Genomic DNA, 16805 nt, shown 5'->3' on the forward strand with positions numbered 1-16805 from the left:
TAGCCCATGTGCTTCGTAAACACACACACACACACACACACACACACACACCCTCGCCCACACACACCCACACACACACACACATTGCTCAATCTTCCATTTATTTCATTTCATTTTATTTCAACGAAACCAAAAATGTTTGCTTATAAATAAGTTCAGAAATAGAATAGAAAATCCTGCAAAGACTAGTGGCTTGTTCGGAACAGTTCCCTATTAAAGTACCTCAGATCAAAGTTAAGTCACAACTTGTTTTTCCTTCTTGTTAACAGGTTAAAAAGCATTGTAAAATAACATAAAAAATGACGACGACAATAATGACAGAGAAGATGTATGGTTGGTCATCAAAACATCTAGTGTATAGTAGTATCCTCTTGTCCTACATGAATCTTAGAAATGTTCTCCTTAATTACTTACAAAGTAAATATTGATATGTGTCAAAACACAGCCCCACCCCCGTATTATCACCTTCAATGATATTAAACTACTTAAAGTGCCCACGATATATATCGCGAGTGGTGTTTGTCAAACTCAAACAAATTCAACTATAGATTGGATATCACCCACGCTGTAATTGTTAGGGAATCATATGCTATTTATGACTTTATGTTTACTAATTGTTAACCATTGAGATGTACAGCACAAAAAAAAATATTCTGCTATTCGTCCCAAGTATACTCATTAGAATACCTACACCAACGCGCATATTTGTACAAGTTATGTTTTTCGGTTGTTTTAGTTGGTAGAACACTATCAAGATAATAGTATGCTCTCAAAACAATAATTTCTAGATATTTGTGCGTAAGTTGTCTTTTAAACGGCATGATAATTTGCTTCGAGGATACATCTAAAGTCTGTTGGCATTCGCTAAAAAAAAAAATCCTAAAAAAAATCAACAACAACAACAAATCAGCAACAAAAAAACAAAAAAAAAACAAAAAAAAAAAAAAATCAAAAATCAAAAATCAAAAATAGTAATAAAAGCAAGCAAGAAGAAGAACGGTGGAAACTCGATCATAAGCGAAAAGAGATTAATAGGGGTCACATAGTTCTAATATCATAGTAATGTGTTGAACCTTGGGAAACGAATCTAGATTTAAAAACATCCAGAGTCATCCGGATGGAATGCGGAAAAGTGTATTTATCATCTACAGCTGGTAAACATGATGCGAAGGCACATAGATGAAAGGCCAACCCCGACCCCAAAAATAATTTGCACAAAAATCCAAGAAACAGATCACAAGAGAATCAAATGTAAAATCAGACAACTTATAAGAGAATTATGATTTTAAATTGGTATTTCCAATTTTAAGAATTGCTTGGTATTTAAGACAATTTGGTAACCCGGGGTAATCCTTTAAGACATTGATCTACGTTTGCCACACTCAACCGAGGTGATGTAATCGGGTACCTGGTATGAATTAATTCCTTGAAATGCTAGAGCGCCGCAATGGCAGCACAGCTAAAGCCGGGGTAATAATCTCCAAGTTTGGAAGCGCTTAGTGATTCTAATAAGCGCTATATAAAAACTGAGTATTATTATTATTATTATTAAGTGAAAAGGGCAAATTGTCAGAATAAGGCCATTAAAAAAAAAAAATGTTTAGCGTCCCCGCCCGCTTCCTTTTTGGGGCCGCCTCCTTTTCTCTTTTTTTAATTTTTTTTTTTAAAACAATTTTTTTTTTCAAAGAAAAAAAAAAATGAAAAACGCTGTTAAAATGGATCTGTTTTTGATTTTTAAAAAAATTGATAAAAAATAAAAAATGCCTGCGATCATCTTGAAAAAAGCACGACTGTCAGGGGAAATGTACCGAGCGGCCATTTTGAGCGGCCATTTTGAGAAAAAAAAAAGGGCCTCCTCCTTCCTATTTTTCAAAAAGGCAGGACACTAAACATGTTTGTTTTTTAATTTTGCCTAAAGGGTTATTTTTGTTATTGAGGGTAGATAAATGGAGCGACCCAGTCAGGAGTTGTTCGCGGGCAGGGGAAGGGGGAGGGAGAGGGGCTACCCATTCCCAGGATAATTTAAATTGTACGCTTTGTCACTATATATGATACATTAGTGAATATTAAATGTTTTTCTATTAATAAGAGATTGGAACAGAATTCATTTGTAGGCACACCGAGCTGTTTAATAAGCAAATGGATCGAGGATAATGTACATGATGATGGAAATCATATTTGAAGAAGAGTGTTGTCGTATTAGAAACTATTATGTACAGGCTATAAAATTCGATATACATCTGCCCATGCATCTTACACAATGATTTCATTCATAATAGGTATATAAAAACGCAGTATTTATTCCAATTCAATTCAAGGTTTATCGAAATATATCTTCGCAGCCGTTGATGGCTGAATTCAGTTCACAGGTAAATACATGCAAAATTACAAGATTTACATATCAATTACAATGAACATAGATTGGCACAATTAAAAATAAAATATTTAATATTTAAAAAAATAATTAAAAAGGAGTTCAAATGTGAAAAAAATGGGTCGTTCAAATTACATCAGGAGTTTAGCGATTATTCTGGAGGACATGTTTTCCTGTAGTCCACCGCCTGGACTGTTTCCTGTGTAGCGCGCCCAATCCAAAGACACTTTTAATCTACAATGATAATAACATTGTCCCTGGCTATAAGGATTTCTTTAGTTCCTGTAAAGACGAGAAATAAAGAGCCACATATTTAAACAAAAATTTGACTCCAACTTCCAATTCTTTTCAATTTAGATTTTATCATATTTCATTATGATATATCTTATTTAGTTATTCATTCATTCATGCATTTACGTTTATTAAGTTGTTTTTATTATTTAGCGAGATTTTTCCCTCCATCATTTTCATCACACAAAAACGATGTTATTATTGGTCATGATTGTGTCATGCGGCTGCTTATATGTACAATATGTGCAATTCGAAAGTGAAAATAATGTGATACATAATTTGTTTATTTTAGTTGTGTGGGGAAGACCAAGGACCTATATTTAGCCACGCTGCTCACGCAACGGGGAAAACCCAGTTCACCTAACCGCGTCTATAGTTGAACCAGGGACAAAAAGATGTTAACACCGCGTGGGTGACTCACTTTTTTTTCTTTTTTTTTAAATTATTGAAAAAAATAAAAATAAAAATAAAAAATATTCCCATGGCTGACCTAAAAAGGTGACCTTACCCCCCCCCCCCCCCCCCATTGGAACGAAATGTCAAATTTTCAAATTTCGAGACCAATTTTTTTGGGGGGACCAAAAAAAAAAAAAAAAAGTGTCCTCTTACCCCCAATAGAGGAAAATGCCTGGTCTCCATATGCTTATGTCGCCCTACTAAGCTGGCATAGCAGTTATTACGGATGCGAAGGATCATAGATGAAAGGCCAACCCCGACCCCAAAATAACTTGCACAGAAATCGAAGAAACAGATCACAAGAGAATTAAATGTAGAATCAGCCAACTTATGATAGAATTATGATTTTAAATTGGCATTTCAAATTTTCAGAATTGCTTAGTTTTTAAAACAATTTGGTAACTCGGTTATTTTTCCTTGAAGTGCAAAGGAAACATTCTCCGATGAATAAAGGATGAATAAAGGATAAGTTTTGTTAATGAGGATGGGTAAACGGAGCGACCCAGTCAGGAGATGTTTTCGTGGAGGGGTCGACGGGAAGGGGCTGCCACTTCCCACAACATGATTTTTTTTTAATGGACGCTTTGACATTATATATGATAAATAAAGCTAGTGCACAGAATTCCGATTTGGAGGCACACCGAGCTGGTTAACAACGAAATGGATCGAGGATGATGGCAATCATACACTGTTGGTCGTAAAGGTGGAATCATTATTTTTACCCCTTAATCCCTTAATCGTCTGTAGGTCCATGCATTATGGTTGAAGGCATGCCCACATAGAGGATTGTTTTATATTGGGGGTCGGGGCAAAATGCAATGAAATATCGATAATTTATTGCATTTTCTTTTTTCTTTTTTGGGGGTATTTGTGAGGGCGGCGACGTACCCGAGCCCCCGCTGCGTACAGTCATGATTCAGTGGCTAAGCAATGGCCTCATTACTGTGAGCCCCCAGGATCAGAACCGTGTCGATGTGCTATATTAGTGCCCTTTTATGAGGCATTAATCATGGGCTCGTTACTGTCAGTTATGACTTAAGGACGTAGGTCCCCTAGTTGATTAGCATAGTAGCACACACATGCTTTATTAGTCACGCAAAACAAACACTCACAAATTATTATTCAATATAATCTGAGAATAACTACATGTATTATTTAGATCTATTAGGAATAAATCATTGTCACTTGAAAATCCACAATTCAATAAATTGGGGTAAAAATAATTATTCTACCATTATGACAAACAGTGTATTTGAAGTAGGGTGTTGTCGTATAAGGAACTATAACATGTACAGGCTTTGACACTCGATATACATCTAACTACCCATGCATCCTGTACGATGATTCCATTCATCAAAGGTTACATGTATACTATTAAAACGCAGTATTTTTTCCTTTGGGGTGTCTTCTGGAGGACATGCTTCCCTGTATAGTCCACAGCCTGGACTGTTTTCGTGTCGCGCGCCCAATCAAGATTCGAAACCTCGGAATTCAAATGCCGTAATAATAATTGTGGTAATAATAATACAGCGAGAAACATTGGTATTAAGCAGGCGCGGATCCAGGGGGCCGAGCGGGCCTTGCCCCTCCCCCCCCCCCTCAAAAAAAAAGAGAGAAGAAAGGAAAAGAAGGGGAAGGGAAAAGAGGAGAGAAAGGGAAAGAAAGAAGAGGGAGAAGAAAAGAAAAGGGGGAAGAAGGAGTTCGGGGGGCCGAAAGGGCCTTGCCTCCCAGGTTGTTGCCCCCCCCCCACCCCCGATCAAAAAAATAAGAGAGAAGCAAGGGGAAAGAAAAAAGGAAAAGAGGAGATACTGGCGTACTGATAGGGGGGGGGGGGGCTTGGGGAAATCAAATTCAAACGTGGTTTAGTTCTTATTGCATAACGGTGGATTACAAATAATGCTGAAATGACATAATTTCCTGACTTTTTAGTAAATTATACTTTTTTATGTGTTTTTTGGAAAATGACGAATTCCTAAATTTACAGCCAGGCAAGAAATATGATTCTTGAGATTCCTTTATGTCAGGGCCCGAGGAACGGTGGGGATCGGGAGCCTCGAGCTCCCCCCCCCCTCCATTTTTTTTTTGAAAAGTATATTACAGAGAAATAAAAAAGAAAGAGAGCAAGAAAGAAAGAATAGTTAACTGCCAGTGTCAAAAAATAATGAGGCATCAAAATATGCTCATCTGACCGTGATTAAATGCCTAAAACCCCTAAGCTTCCGGGGGCTCTGCCCCCTGGATTCCACCTAGGGCCCTAAGACGGGCCCTTAGATGGTCATCTGACGGTAATTTATTGCCCAAAACCCCTGATTTGTTGGGGCTTCGCCCCCTGGACCCCATGCCGAATAGTGTCCTGCCAGTGTCACAAAATAATAAGGTATCAACAAGAAAAAGCTCAACTGACCGTAATTAAACGCCTAAAACCCCTGAGCTTCCGGGGGCTCCACTGCCTCGACCACCTAAGGCGGGCCCCTTAATGCTTATCTGACCGTAATTTATTGCCTTAAACCCCTGAGCTTTCGGGGTCGGACAAGGTATCAAAATGTGTTTATCTGACAGCAGGCGCGTAGCCAGGGTGGGGGGGGGGGGGGGGTGGGTGCGGTCCTCCCAAAATCGCCGGCCAAAAAAAAGATAAAAATAGAGGAGACAAAATGAAGAGGACGTAGGAAGAAAAAGGAGAAGATTAGGAGTAGAAAACGGTACAAAGCATCGTCCTCGTTCCCTTATAGTCTAATGAATCATAAAAGCTTCCGGGAGGGGAAAAAATGAATTCAAACGAGGATTAAGAGTCGAGAACTGTATAACGAATCGTCTTGTTTCTCTAATGATTTTATGAAACGTAAAATCTTCTGCGCTTCTCGCGGGAGGGGGGGGGGGGGGGGGAACTAAATTCAGACGATTATTGTTTTCGAGAACGCCACGAATCGTCTTCTTTCTCTAATGATTTAATGAATCGAAAGCTTCCGCGCTTCGCGCCAGAGGGGAAAAACTGAATTCAGACGAGGATTAAGAGACGAGAACTGAACAGCGAATCGTCTTGTTTCTCTAATGATTTAATGAAACTTAACAGCTTCCGCGCTTCGCGCGGGAGGGGGAAAACTGAATTCAGACGAGGATTAAGAGACGAGAACTAAACAGCGAATCGTCTTGTTTCTCTAATGATTTCATGAAACTTAACAGCTTCCGCGCTTCGCATGGGAGGGGGAAAACTGAATTAAGACGAGGATTAAGAGTCGAGAACTGTACAACGAATCGTCTTGTTTCTCTAACGATTTAATGAAACTTCAAAGTTTCCGCGTTTCGCGGAGGAGGGAGGGGAAACTCGCCCCTCCCTGCACCCACCCCCCCCCCCCCGCATTACGTCACTGCTGGTCACCATTACGTACCAATATTCTGGATCCGCGCCTGGTATTAAGCGCTATATAAAATGTTACTATACTATCATCATTATTATTGTTATTATTATTATTATCATTATTAAGCAAAACAGAGCATCTTTATAAAATAATTAGTTTTATTTGAAGGTAGAAGGTGAAGAATATATTTTTATGTTGTAAGAAAAGAAGTATGAATCGAGACTAAGCCCGCAGCAAAATGGAGCTATATTGAGCATAATCAACCATCACAAATCTTTTGGGCAAAGGGGAAAACTTCAAAGCATAATTGAAAGAACAGGGATTCAAATAATAAAAGCTTGTGGAGAATACAGGAGAAATAAAAAAAAAACAAGAAAGAAGAAAATAGAACGCTTTTTTTTCTATGGCTCAGTTGTGATAAGCATCATTTTTTTCCTACGGGAATCGATTACGAAAATCGTTCATTATTGGTTCTGTTTCGCGCACATTTTATTCAGTGCGAAATATATTATACGGACTCCAATTTGTTAACTTAAAGATGAAGTTGAGTTCTGGTCATGCGATTGCATTGTGAAAGAAACGGTGTGGAACCGACCAGAAAAGGTTGATCATCTAGCATATAAGAATTTGTGTGTATTGCAAGGTTCTGGAATCATCAAAATGATAAGAAATGTGGCCAAGTCTTGGTAAAGTTACAAACACTTGCACAGAAAGATGTATATGGGACTACACGAACACGTGGCGTAAAAAGCCGGCCCCCGATTTTTACGATGTTACATGTATATTTAGAATATGAAGGCATTTGAAGAGCCAAGCTTTTCAGGGAACATGTCTTAACTGATGTTCTTCCACACTTGCATAATAAGAATGAGTAATGCTCACAAATTATTTTTCACCTCTTCCCAAAACTCAACCTTCTCTTTAACTCCGTTTCGTTGACAATCAGCCATGCATGAAGTCTTTCAGAAATTCCGAGTAAATCGCACCAACCAGTCATTTTGAAATCTTATTCTTTTTAATTTTGATTTTATCATATTTCACTATGAAACATCTTTATTTAGTTATTCATTCATTTTCGTTTATTTCCTTGTTTTTGTTCTTTAGCGAGATTTTTCCCTCCATCATTACCCGGCCCCCCCACTCAGAGGTCGGAATGACCGCATGCGTGTTGCCAAAATGTCCGGTAAAGGGGTACTTTTCGTGCGACAAAGTCTGGCCCGAGAATTGTAAAAAAAAAGGGTGTATTTGACTTTTCACCCGGAGATTTCTTTAAAAAGGAGGTGTTTTTATTTTTTTCTCTCATCTCTTTGGACTGCTGAGAAATTATTCCGAATTTAGGGGGGTACATTGAGCATTTTTCCTGATTTAGGGGGGTCTCCAAGGCAGGAAAAGCCCGCAAAAAGCCCGCGAAAGGGGGGTTCGGAATTGTTGTCAGTCCTCAGATAGGGGGTGCTTTCAAAAAGAGGGTACGAGCATATGCGTACCCTAAATAACACTGAGTGGGGGGGGGGGGCCGGGCATCATTATCATCACACAAAAACGAAATGTTATTATTGGTCATGATTGTGTCATGCGGCTGCTTATATGTACAATATGTGCAATTCGAAAGTGAAAACGATGTGATACATAATGTGTTTATTTTAGTTGTGTGGGGAAGACCAAGGACCTATATTTAGCCACGCTGCTCACGCAACGGGGAAAACCCAGTTCACCTAACCGCGTCTATAGTTGAACCAGGGACAAATGATTTGAACACCGCGTGGGTGACTCACTCTGCTCCGAAGCATCGGTTTCATACGTTCCTTTTTGTGGTCTCATCTGCTCACGTCTTCTAACATTTCGCAAAGGTAAGTGTCATTTGGCGCTCATTTTCATTTCACCTTGACAGTAGTCACCATTACCAAAAACGACATGTCACGACATGATATTATAGTGCCCTTGTCTTGTGCAGCAGTTAGTTGGGCTAGACTGCTAATCTCTCAGTGGTCTACTAGTACCTGATTCATCCATTGGATTCTCATTAACACCCTCGTATCTTCATACTTGTGTCTGTTCATGCCGCCCTACTAAGCTGGCATAGCAGTTATTATGGATAATGAAAGGACTATTCTTTAATACATATCAAAAATCCAATGAACGCCAAACAGAGTAGAATATGTAAGGTCTCAACTGTGTGGACGCTGAGCGATAGCAATTTGTCGTTAGAAAGACAAAAATGATTATTCAGATTTTTTATAAATATATATTTTCTCGTGATAGTATTTGTCACTCGATGCTTTACTCTATACATTATATTTAATTTAGACTTTTTATGCACATATTCAATTGTTTATGATGTATTTTTGCCAGGATATGTTCATTTGCATGGATGTGCTTTTAACGCCACCCAAATTATTAGAACACAGTGCGAAATAATGTTTGCATTTAAGTTACTCATTCATATTAAGTTCACGTGAAATACAAGGTACAATTTCTATTATAATTTATTTCTACTATGTCTGTCCGTTCTCAGTGGTTCTTGCATGCCTGTATGAACAGAATGTTTTGTGGGGTTCTGTGATGGTTTGTTAAAAGAACACTTTACGTTTTTTATATTTGATTCAGTCATGTAAGGGGTATAGCTCTGTTCAAGAAATGTCCACACTCAAGAAATCTTCATCAGAACTCTAATATTTGATTAAGTGATTCGTTCTCATATTTTGCTCAGCTGTTGTATTGATTGACATTACGGTCGCAAACATATGCCATTTTATACAGTAGGTTTACGGTTGCACCATGTGAGACAGTGAGAGAGAGGGAGAGGATTGGGGAGTCCTGAAAACACACTCAAGAAAGAAAAAATACCGACAGTCCTTAATCTTCAGGACTCCCCAATCCTCCAATCCGGCCCCTCTCTCTCACATGGTGTAACCGTAAACCTAGTGTATATCTACACCACCATGCAAGCAGATACTTATGAGCAGAATATGCCATAAAAAGATTGCGTTTTTTATAATTATGTAAAACAAAAAAACAAAACAAAAAACATTAAAGTTGTCAGCTTTTCAATAAAGTTTTTATTTAACCTTTTTTAAAGAAAAAAAATGTTTAATGAATACAAAAATATGTATTTTGTTTGTTTAAATGGGATTTAATGCATAAAACTATCAAGTTATTCCCAAATTCTCACTCGTCTTCTGCCCTAGTTTTGAAATCCTGCTAGCGTAAACAAGTAGACTCCGGCCTCGTGTACATATATATATATATATACCATGCACTGCACCAGCTAGAAACGAGCGAGTTTTTTGGGCGACGGTCGCTGTTTTGAGGAGGGGGGGGGGGGAGAAGAAAAATATGGAAAAAATCCGACCGACCGACCCAGGTTCTGGCGCCTACATAAAGGGCAAAACAACATTTTTTTTTTGTTCAGGCCTTATTGCGGAAGCTTTCGAGTGCACTAGTTTTAGACAAAAGATGTTTTTCGCGTCGCGTCGAGTTCTAGTGAATAGATGCTTTGTAAAGAAGAAAAATAAAATGCGAGGGGGAATCCCAATGATGTAATGAATTTTAATGGGGTAATTCTAAACCAAGGTAGAAAATACATTTCTGTACTAATGTTCTATTTAGGTATACAGGATGCAGCAATAAAAGAAATTTTAAAAAGATGTTCCCCTGGTGCTTTTTCCTATTTAATCTTCATTCTACACGTTTCGCATAAACATTATGAAGAGAAGAGGGGACGACAGTATAGTGTTACACCTGCAAATCCCAATCAGTTATACCGGAAGGACAGACACGGGTCATAGTAATTCAGTTCATTTTTCTCCTCCCGGGCCTAGTTATTAAAGTAATATTAAGAAGAAGAATAAAAGTAACGATAATGATAACAATAATGATTATAAAAAAAATAATAAGAATAACAACAGTAAGAATAAATGGTAATAATAATGATACTATCACTACTACTACTACTACTACTACTACTACTACTTCCACCACTAATAATACTAATAATGACATAATAATAATATATAAGTAACGGTCGATAAGTTACAAATTTGAACTCATTGAATAAAATTTCCTAGTATCAGAAAAGGTGATTCTAATTTATTATCAATTTTTTTATATTGATTACATCATGAAAGAAAATATAGAAAGATATATAGAATATTTCAAGATTTCAAGATTTTCAAATTTATTCATGTTTCCAACAAAACATTACAAATCAATCATAAGCATTTAAAACAAGTTTAATAAATAAATATAATGGCTGTAGTCCAGGTGGTGGCAGGGAAGGGGGCCAAATAGGTGAATAAGCGGGGGGAGGGGGTACGGAGCACTAATTTCCTTTTTTTCCTCCAAATTCGTGAGAAAACATTTAGCGCCGAATGAACACCCATCCCCCCTTGCGCAAGGGATAGGGGGCCCGTCTTCTTTTTGGGGCCAGGGTAGCCCCCCCCCACTAGATGCGCCATTGCTGATTGCTCACAGATTGCAGATTGTGATTTTATATGTAGTTCTTGCATCACCATGAGCAACAATTTTAGGATACTATTTCGAATTGTTTGTGATGTGCGTATAATCATCTTTTCGTTGTAAATCGTATTTCTCGCGAATAGGCCTCGTGTATTTTAATTCAATTCAATTTTTCAATTCTGATAAAGGGGGTTCTTATACAACATACCTTTTCGTTTGTCTACAGATTCCTGCATCAGGATGGTGGACCCTACATTAATTTTGATGGAGACTTTGGTGCTTCTGTTTTACCTCGATGACAGTAAAGCGGTCATCCAAGAGTGTTCGGAAGTCTGCGACTTCTACGAGTGGGGTAAAGAAGCAGAGTGTCAAGGTCGGGCCCTGGAGTCTGTTCCTCAAGGGTGTCTCCATGCAAAGACCCTTAAGATGCAGGACAACCGCTTGGTAAAGTTGGCTCAAGGATCCTTTAGAAACTTTACCTGCCTCAAGTATCTGTACTTGGAGAGAAACAACATGACAGTGGAGGTAGGAGCCTTCGAAGGGTGTTCCAGATTGGAGAAAGTCCATCTGAATCAGAATCATCTTCCAATCCTGACGAAAGGTATCCTGAATGGGATGCCGAGGGTCCTCTACATGTTCCTGAATAATGCTAGCGTTCACGAGATTCAACCTAGGGCCTTTGGGAATATGTCACAATTGAAGTTTTTATCCCTTGAAGACAATCGATTAAACACACCACCTTGCGATGCTTTCAGCATCGACAGTTCCCTCGAGACCCTTTATCTCACAGGTAACAATATCTCATATTTACCAAATAACTGTTTTAGTGGATTCAGCCGCTTAATCAAACTATACCTGAAAAGGAACCCTCTCGTCAACCCGAACCTGTTTGCATTCAAAGGTTTAGAGAGTCTCACTCTGTTGGATCTTCAGTTCACCAATTTGACAGAAGTACCAACCGGTATATTTCAGAACGCCATCAACATTGAAAAGCTGTATCTTTCATTCAACAACATCTCGCATTTATCTAACCGTGACTTCATGAGCCTCTATAGACTGACGCACCTTTATCTCCAGCACAATAATCTCATTGTAATCCAAGAACAATCATTCGAATTCCTAAGCGCTCTTCATACGTTAGATCTTTCATTCAACAGAATCAGTTCAATACGAGAGAACGCATTATCGCATCTCAGTAATATCAGAGATATAAAGCTACAGAACAATCTCTTAACATCGACACGAAACATTTCATTTAATACTTTACCCAATGAAACCAAAGTCAACTTCACTCACAATCCCCTGCATTGCGACTGTTTCCTGGAACCTTTCCTGGCTTGGTCTAAGGCATCATCCACCAATGTTCTTGATGGCTCGCTCAGTACTTCACACAATGCCCGATGTTCATCCCCTCCAGTATTCAAAGGAAGATTGGTCCTGGGCATACGACGCGATGACATTTGTTCTGAAGAACCCGGAGTAAGCTTTGAATCGCATACAGTATCTGCTCCTGATATGGAAAGAGAAGAGCGTGTCGATTTATCCAAGACTTCTGCATTTCCCGCCACAGTGGTGACGGTCATTGCCGTAGTGGTCATACTTATCATCGTCGTAGTAATCGTGTCTGTCGCCTTACTTCGAAGGAGGAAACAGAGTATCAGAAAGAGGCAGCGACATGATCTCGAGACTAATATCCAAATCACCACAAACCCTTTGGATACTGCGATTCTCCGTGGTCATAGACAGATAACATCGCCATCGCCTCCCTCTCCGATACCCGTTGATGACCCATACTACATCTCAATTAACGGTGAAAGCCCATGTCAATCACCTGTACATCCTCCTCTACATCATCCTATGCCGCCACGCTTCTCTTCTCAGTCAAATATGAATCAGGTAGGTTATCAGCCGCATGATGAGACGTGCTATGTAATCATTTCATGCAATAGGATCAGATGGGTAAATATTTCTTAACAAGGCCACTATCTTGACAAGCCAGAAAGTAGAATTTACGTCTTCTTTCAAATACTTCTTGCACGATTGGATCAAAATCCTAACGTACGTTTAATCGTGTACTTTTCAAAACATTCGAATATCATTTTGTTTCTTACTTCTTCTCTTTATCCGTTCTCTTTCTTAACATTTTCCGATCGTTATATTTCTGTTTGCAGGATGGTATTATCTACTCCAGTGTCTTGCCTGATGGTGATCCTCAACGCACCACTGATGTGAGTATACATGTTTATCCCAACATCAAGAAAGTATCAAGCTACTATGTCTTCGTAAATAATACATCAAAGGTGGATGTCATGCAGATAAAAATTGTCAACACTTGTTTTGGTCACTCACTTGGTTAGCTTGCGAACCCCCCCCCCCCCCAAAAAAAAGGATTTTTGTTTTTCTTCCTGAAATAGACATCATCCCCATCTCCTTAGGTGACACTATACCCCTACACCTTATAAATTATATCAAAATTGCCAGAGCGAGAGAGAGAGGTGGATTTTCCAGATTATTTACTGAACAATAATTTCATGTATGTCATTAAAATTGTATAGTCATGTTGTCTCTATATAATAGTATATGGAATGAAATATTTCATACATTTATTTCAGCGATTCTTATTAGTTCAGAGTTAAGATATGTCATTCACATATCACGGAGTAGTGAATTACAATAATCTACATGATACAAAACATGAGATCTTCAAAATGCGTGAGAATTGGATCTTTATGAACTTCTTTATTCTACTGAGGTGGTTACGTATTACTTAGTGGAAAGCAACATATGTGGGGACGTAACTCTCTCGCAAACATATTCAAAGTTGTATAGGGTTGGGGAATTCGAGTTGAAACTTGCAGGGTTATAGATTAGATTTAAGGTTCGGGTAAGGTATAAAGACAGTGTTTGAACAACACTTGAAGTTGAACATTCGGTTATGTTAACGCATATGAAATGGACCATGAAGGAATTGTCGCTGGAGCATTTTATATTGTACAACTCAAAATACACCCCCTGCATTCAAGAAATATACTAACTTTTCCCTGTCGTTATGTCTCCCGTTTTATCATCATCTACAGAATGACGTCACTTACACAAGTGTTCAGCATGATGATACGGATTCAGGACCAGTCACGGTGAGTAGTATAATGAGAAGCGCTGTCTGGGGAGTGATAGATGTTGATGACATTGGCCTATTGATACCCCCCCCCCCTCCTAAATGGTCGCTCCTCTCAACCTGTACATATATTCTTTTCTCATTAAACGGGTTAAAGAACGTCATTGGGTGTGAACATTAATGTGGTGTTCATCTATTACACACTCACCGACATGTTAATCATACTAATGAAAGAATAATTTATTACTCTCATGAACGGTTGATGCAACGGGGAAAAAATAAGTCTTTGGAACTAGGAAGATATTGAACACGGAATAGCCAGCAATTAAATTCCTGTTGTTTTGGGGGTTTTCCGAACGACTTTAATTTTTAGCCCCCATTAGTAGAATTTGGCTACATTAAAGTCGCCTTTTTATCTCTAGCACGAGTATCAAAATGTATTGTTTTTATTTTGTTTAGGGATAGGAAATTCAACACAACTCGTCTTTTTGATACACAAATGCACTGAAGATTGCCAGCAAAGCTGTCTCCTCCGTACATTCTAGATAACGATTGGAAATAGACTGGGTAGAAAATACTGTAGTCATCGGCAGGGGCGAACAGACCTGATGGCCGGTTAATTTGTGGTCTGACGGCCGATTGATATGTATCTTATGGGTTGAGTGGGCCGGTCACATCGATATTTCCCATTCGAATGTCGGTCCCAGTCCGTCTCTGCTCACCGGCCTTAATTTTTAAGAATCACCAGCTAAAAATCAACATATTCTTTACAATGGAGACTGACATATTTCGCTGAAACTAACTTATTGTGTTTTGTGGTTAATTAGTTTAAGTTATCGTATCTTCTTCGCAAAGAGTAACTTGTTAGGTATGATAATATATACGGCTTGCTAACATTTCGATAGGGCGCTATCAATGAAATATCAGGTTTGCTTTACCTATCAAATATTGTAATTTCTACACAGAGGCCGTTGAGCATGATGAATGAGATGCCAATTGAAGAGTGGATGAGGAAGAATTGCCGGTTAGACAGCGGTACCAGCCCCTCTGGAACGACTCACAACTCGGAGACTAAACTTACCGGAAATGCGGGCTCACCATATATAACAATGATAACACACACCTAAGGAGTCTGCTAATAAAATGAAGAAAAAAGTATGGAGATATTTCGACAAGGTCGCAACAGCTTTCGACAAATCAACTCGGGGCAATTTCAATGCCCTACGGTATATCCGATAGAAATCATGTTAGTTTTACGTTTAATACGTAATTGTAATGTTTACAAATATCAAAAGGTGATGGTAACGTCTATTCATATTTAGTTATTTTGGGCGTCTTTGCGATCGCGTTATTTATTTCCATCATTTTCCGTATTACAAAAGATTTCCACAATCAAATTTTCCAGTGCAAACCATTTTGTTGGCTTTGAATGTGAAAACAGAACCCTATGCAGAGATACTTTTTAACAAAAATACATAATGCTGCTCGAAGTAGTGACCCTATCCAACAAACACAGTTACATCACACTGTATGTATGTATGTATGTTCTATATTTCGTACTTCTGTCCCTCTTCTTATAATGCAGATCCTTTTATGCGATTGCTTTTTTTCCTTCACAAGACAATTAGCTCACATTGAGCATTTTATTTCAAGTGGATTCGGCGCCTTATAAATCTCATATAATTATTTCATGCAACAATATATCTCTAATTATCACACTCGGTGTTTGGTTATAAAAGCCACCCATTTGATGTGTACACGAACTCTTCCGCTGGCGGGGGAAGGGGCGCAATGCAGCCCCCTGTGCCATCAATCCAAGTGCAGGTTGCATAGAATTACTTTTTCTTGGCATTTAGAGGGAAAGAGGGCGTATGCCGGCTTCATCCTGCATCATTTATGCCAGTGTTCAAATTGTCGTTACTCGTTAGGGTAGAGAATTCATTAACAAAAGCCGAAATTACATTCTTGTGAAGCTCCGATAATATTGCTGTTCGTTCACAGATAACGACAAAATATTGCACATTACTAACTTGTTTTGAATTGTATAACTTTTAGATATAAAGGGTGTAGCTTCAGTCGTTTTTGGTTGGTCGATTGATTGAAACGTATTCGTTCTTATTTTGTAATGAATCAGTAAATTACTGAACAAAATATATGCCATTTCCTATTACGACGATCGAGACGATTGTTCTTAAAAGCAATTAAACGTTCCATATTTTAAAAGTTTAAGAGCTCGTAGAAAAGAACGAAAAAATAGTGGAATAATGTTTTGCATTCTACTGTATTGACAAAATAATAATGTTTGGTAATGAGGGTACCAAAAAAAATTCTTCCAGTGAACAAAACATTACGAATATTTTTTTCTTTTAACCATGAAAACATATCATTCCAAAGAGATCGTACATGACGGATGTTTTTTTTAAATGTTTAGATACATGCTTTTACTGCCAAGAACATTTGTATTCAATTTGTATATTACTTGTATGATTGTATAAACACTTATACATAATAACCATTAACACTCGGTTTGTATCTCTTTGGATCAAAGAGAATACTAATATGTATATATACCGATGAGTGAATATTTTGTAAAGAGAGATATTTTTATATTTAGGTTATAATTAGGATTAGAAAAAATGTACATGACTTGTGTATGTATTATATCTGTATATTCCATCGTGACGTCATATCGATAAGGCATTTCGACTGGAATTTTAAACCTTGATATTACTCAGAATGCCCCCTTAGGAGCCCAAAC

The 16805-nt window shown here is 38.2% G+C and overlaps 1 protein-coding gene across 1 annotated transcript; it reads left to right on the top strand.

Moving 5' to 3' along the window:
- Nucleotides 1–8286: 8286 nt before the first annotated feature.
- LOC115918352 (SLIT and NTRK-like protein 6) lies at nucleotides 8287–15583 on the top strand. Its single transcript, XM_030974855.1, has 5 exons — nucleotides 8287–8324; nucleotides 11159–12828; nucleotides 13104–13160; nucleotides 14010–14066; nucleotides 15013–15583. Exons 2-5 carry the CDS (start codon nucleotides 11173–11175, stop codon nucleotides 15172–15174), a joined length of 1932 nt encoding a protein of 643 aa, XP_030830715.1. The 5' UTR covers nucleotides 8287–8324; nucleotides 11159–11172; the 3' UTR covers nucleotides 15175–15583.
- The last annotated feature ends 1222 nt before the right edge of the window (nucleotides 15584–16805 follow it).

The sequence above is a fragment of the Strongylocentrotus purpuratus genome, unplaced genomic scaffold (genome assembly GCF_000002235.5).
Source record: "Strongylocentrotus purpuratus isolate Spur 01 unplaced genomic scaffold, Spur_5.0 spur5_scaffold_7, whole genome shotgun sequence".
Classification (NCBI taxonomy): domain Eukaryota; kingdom Metazoa; phylum Echinodermata; class Echinoidea; order Camarodonta; family Strongylocentrotidae; genus Strongylocentrotus; species Strongylocentrotus purpuratus.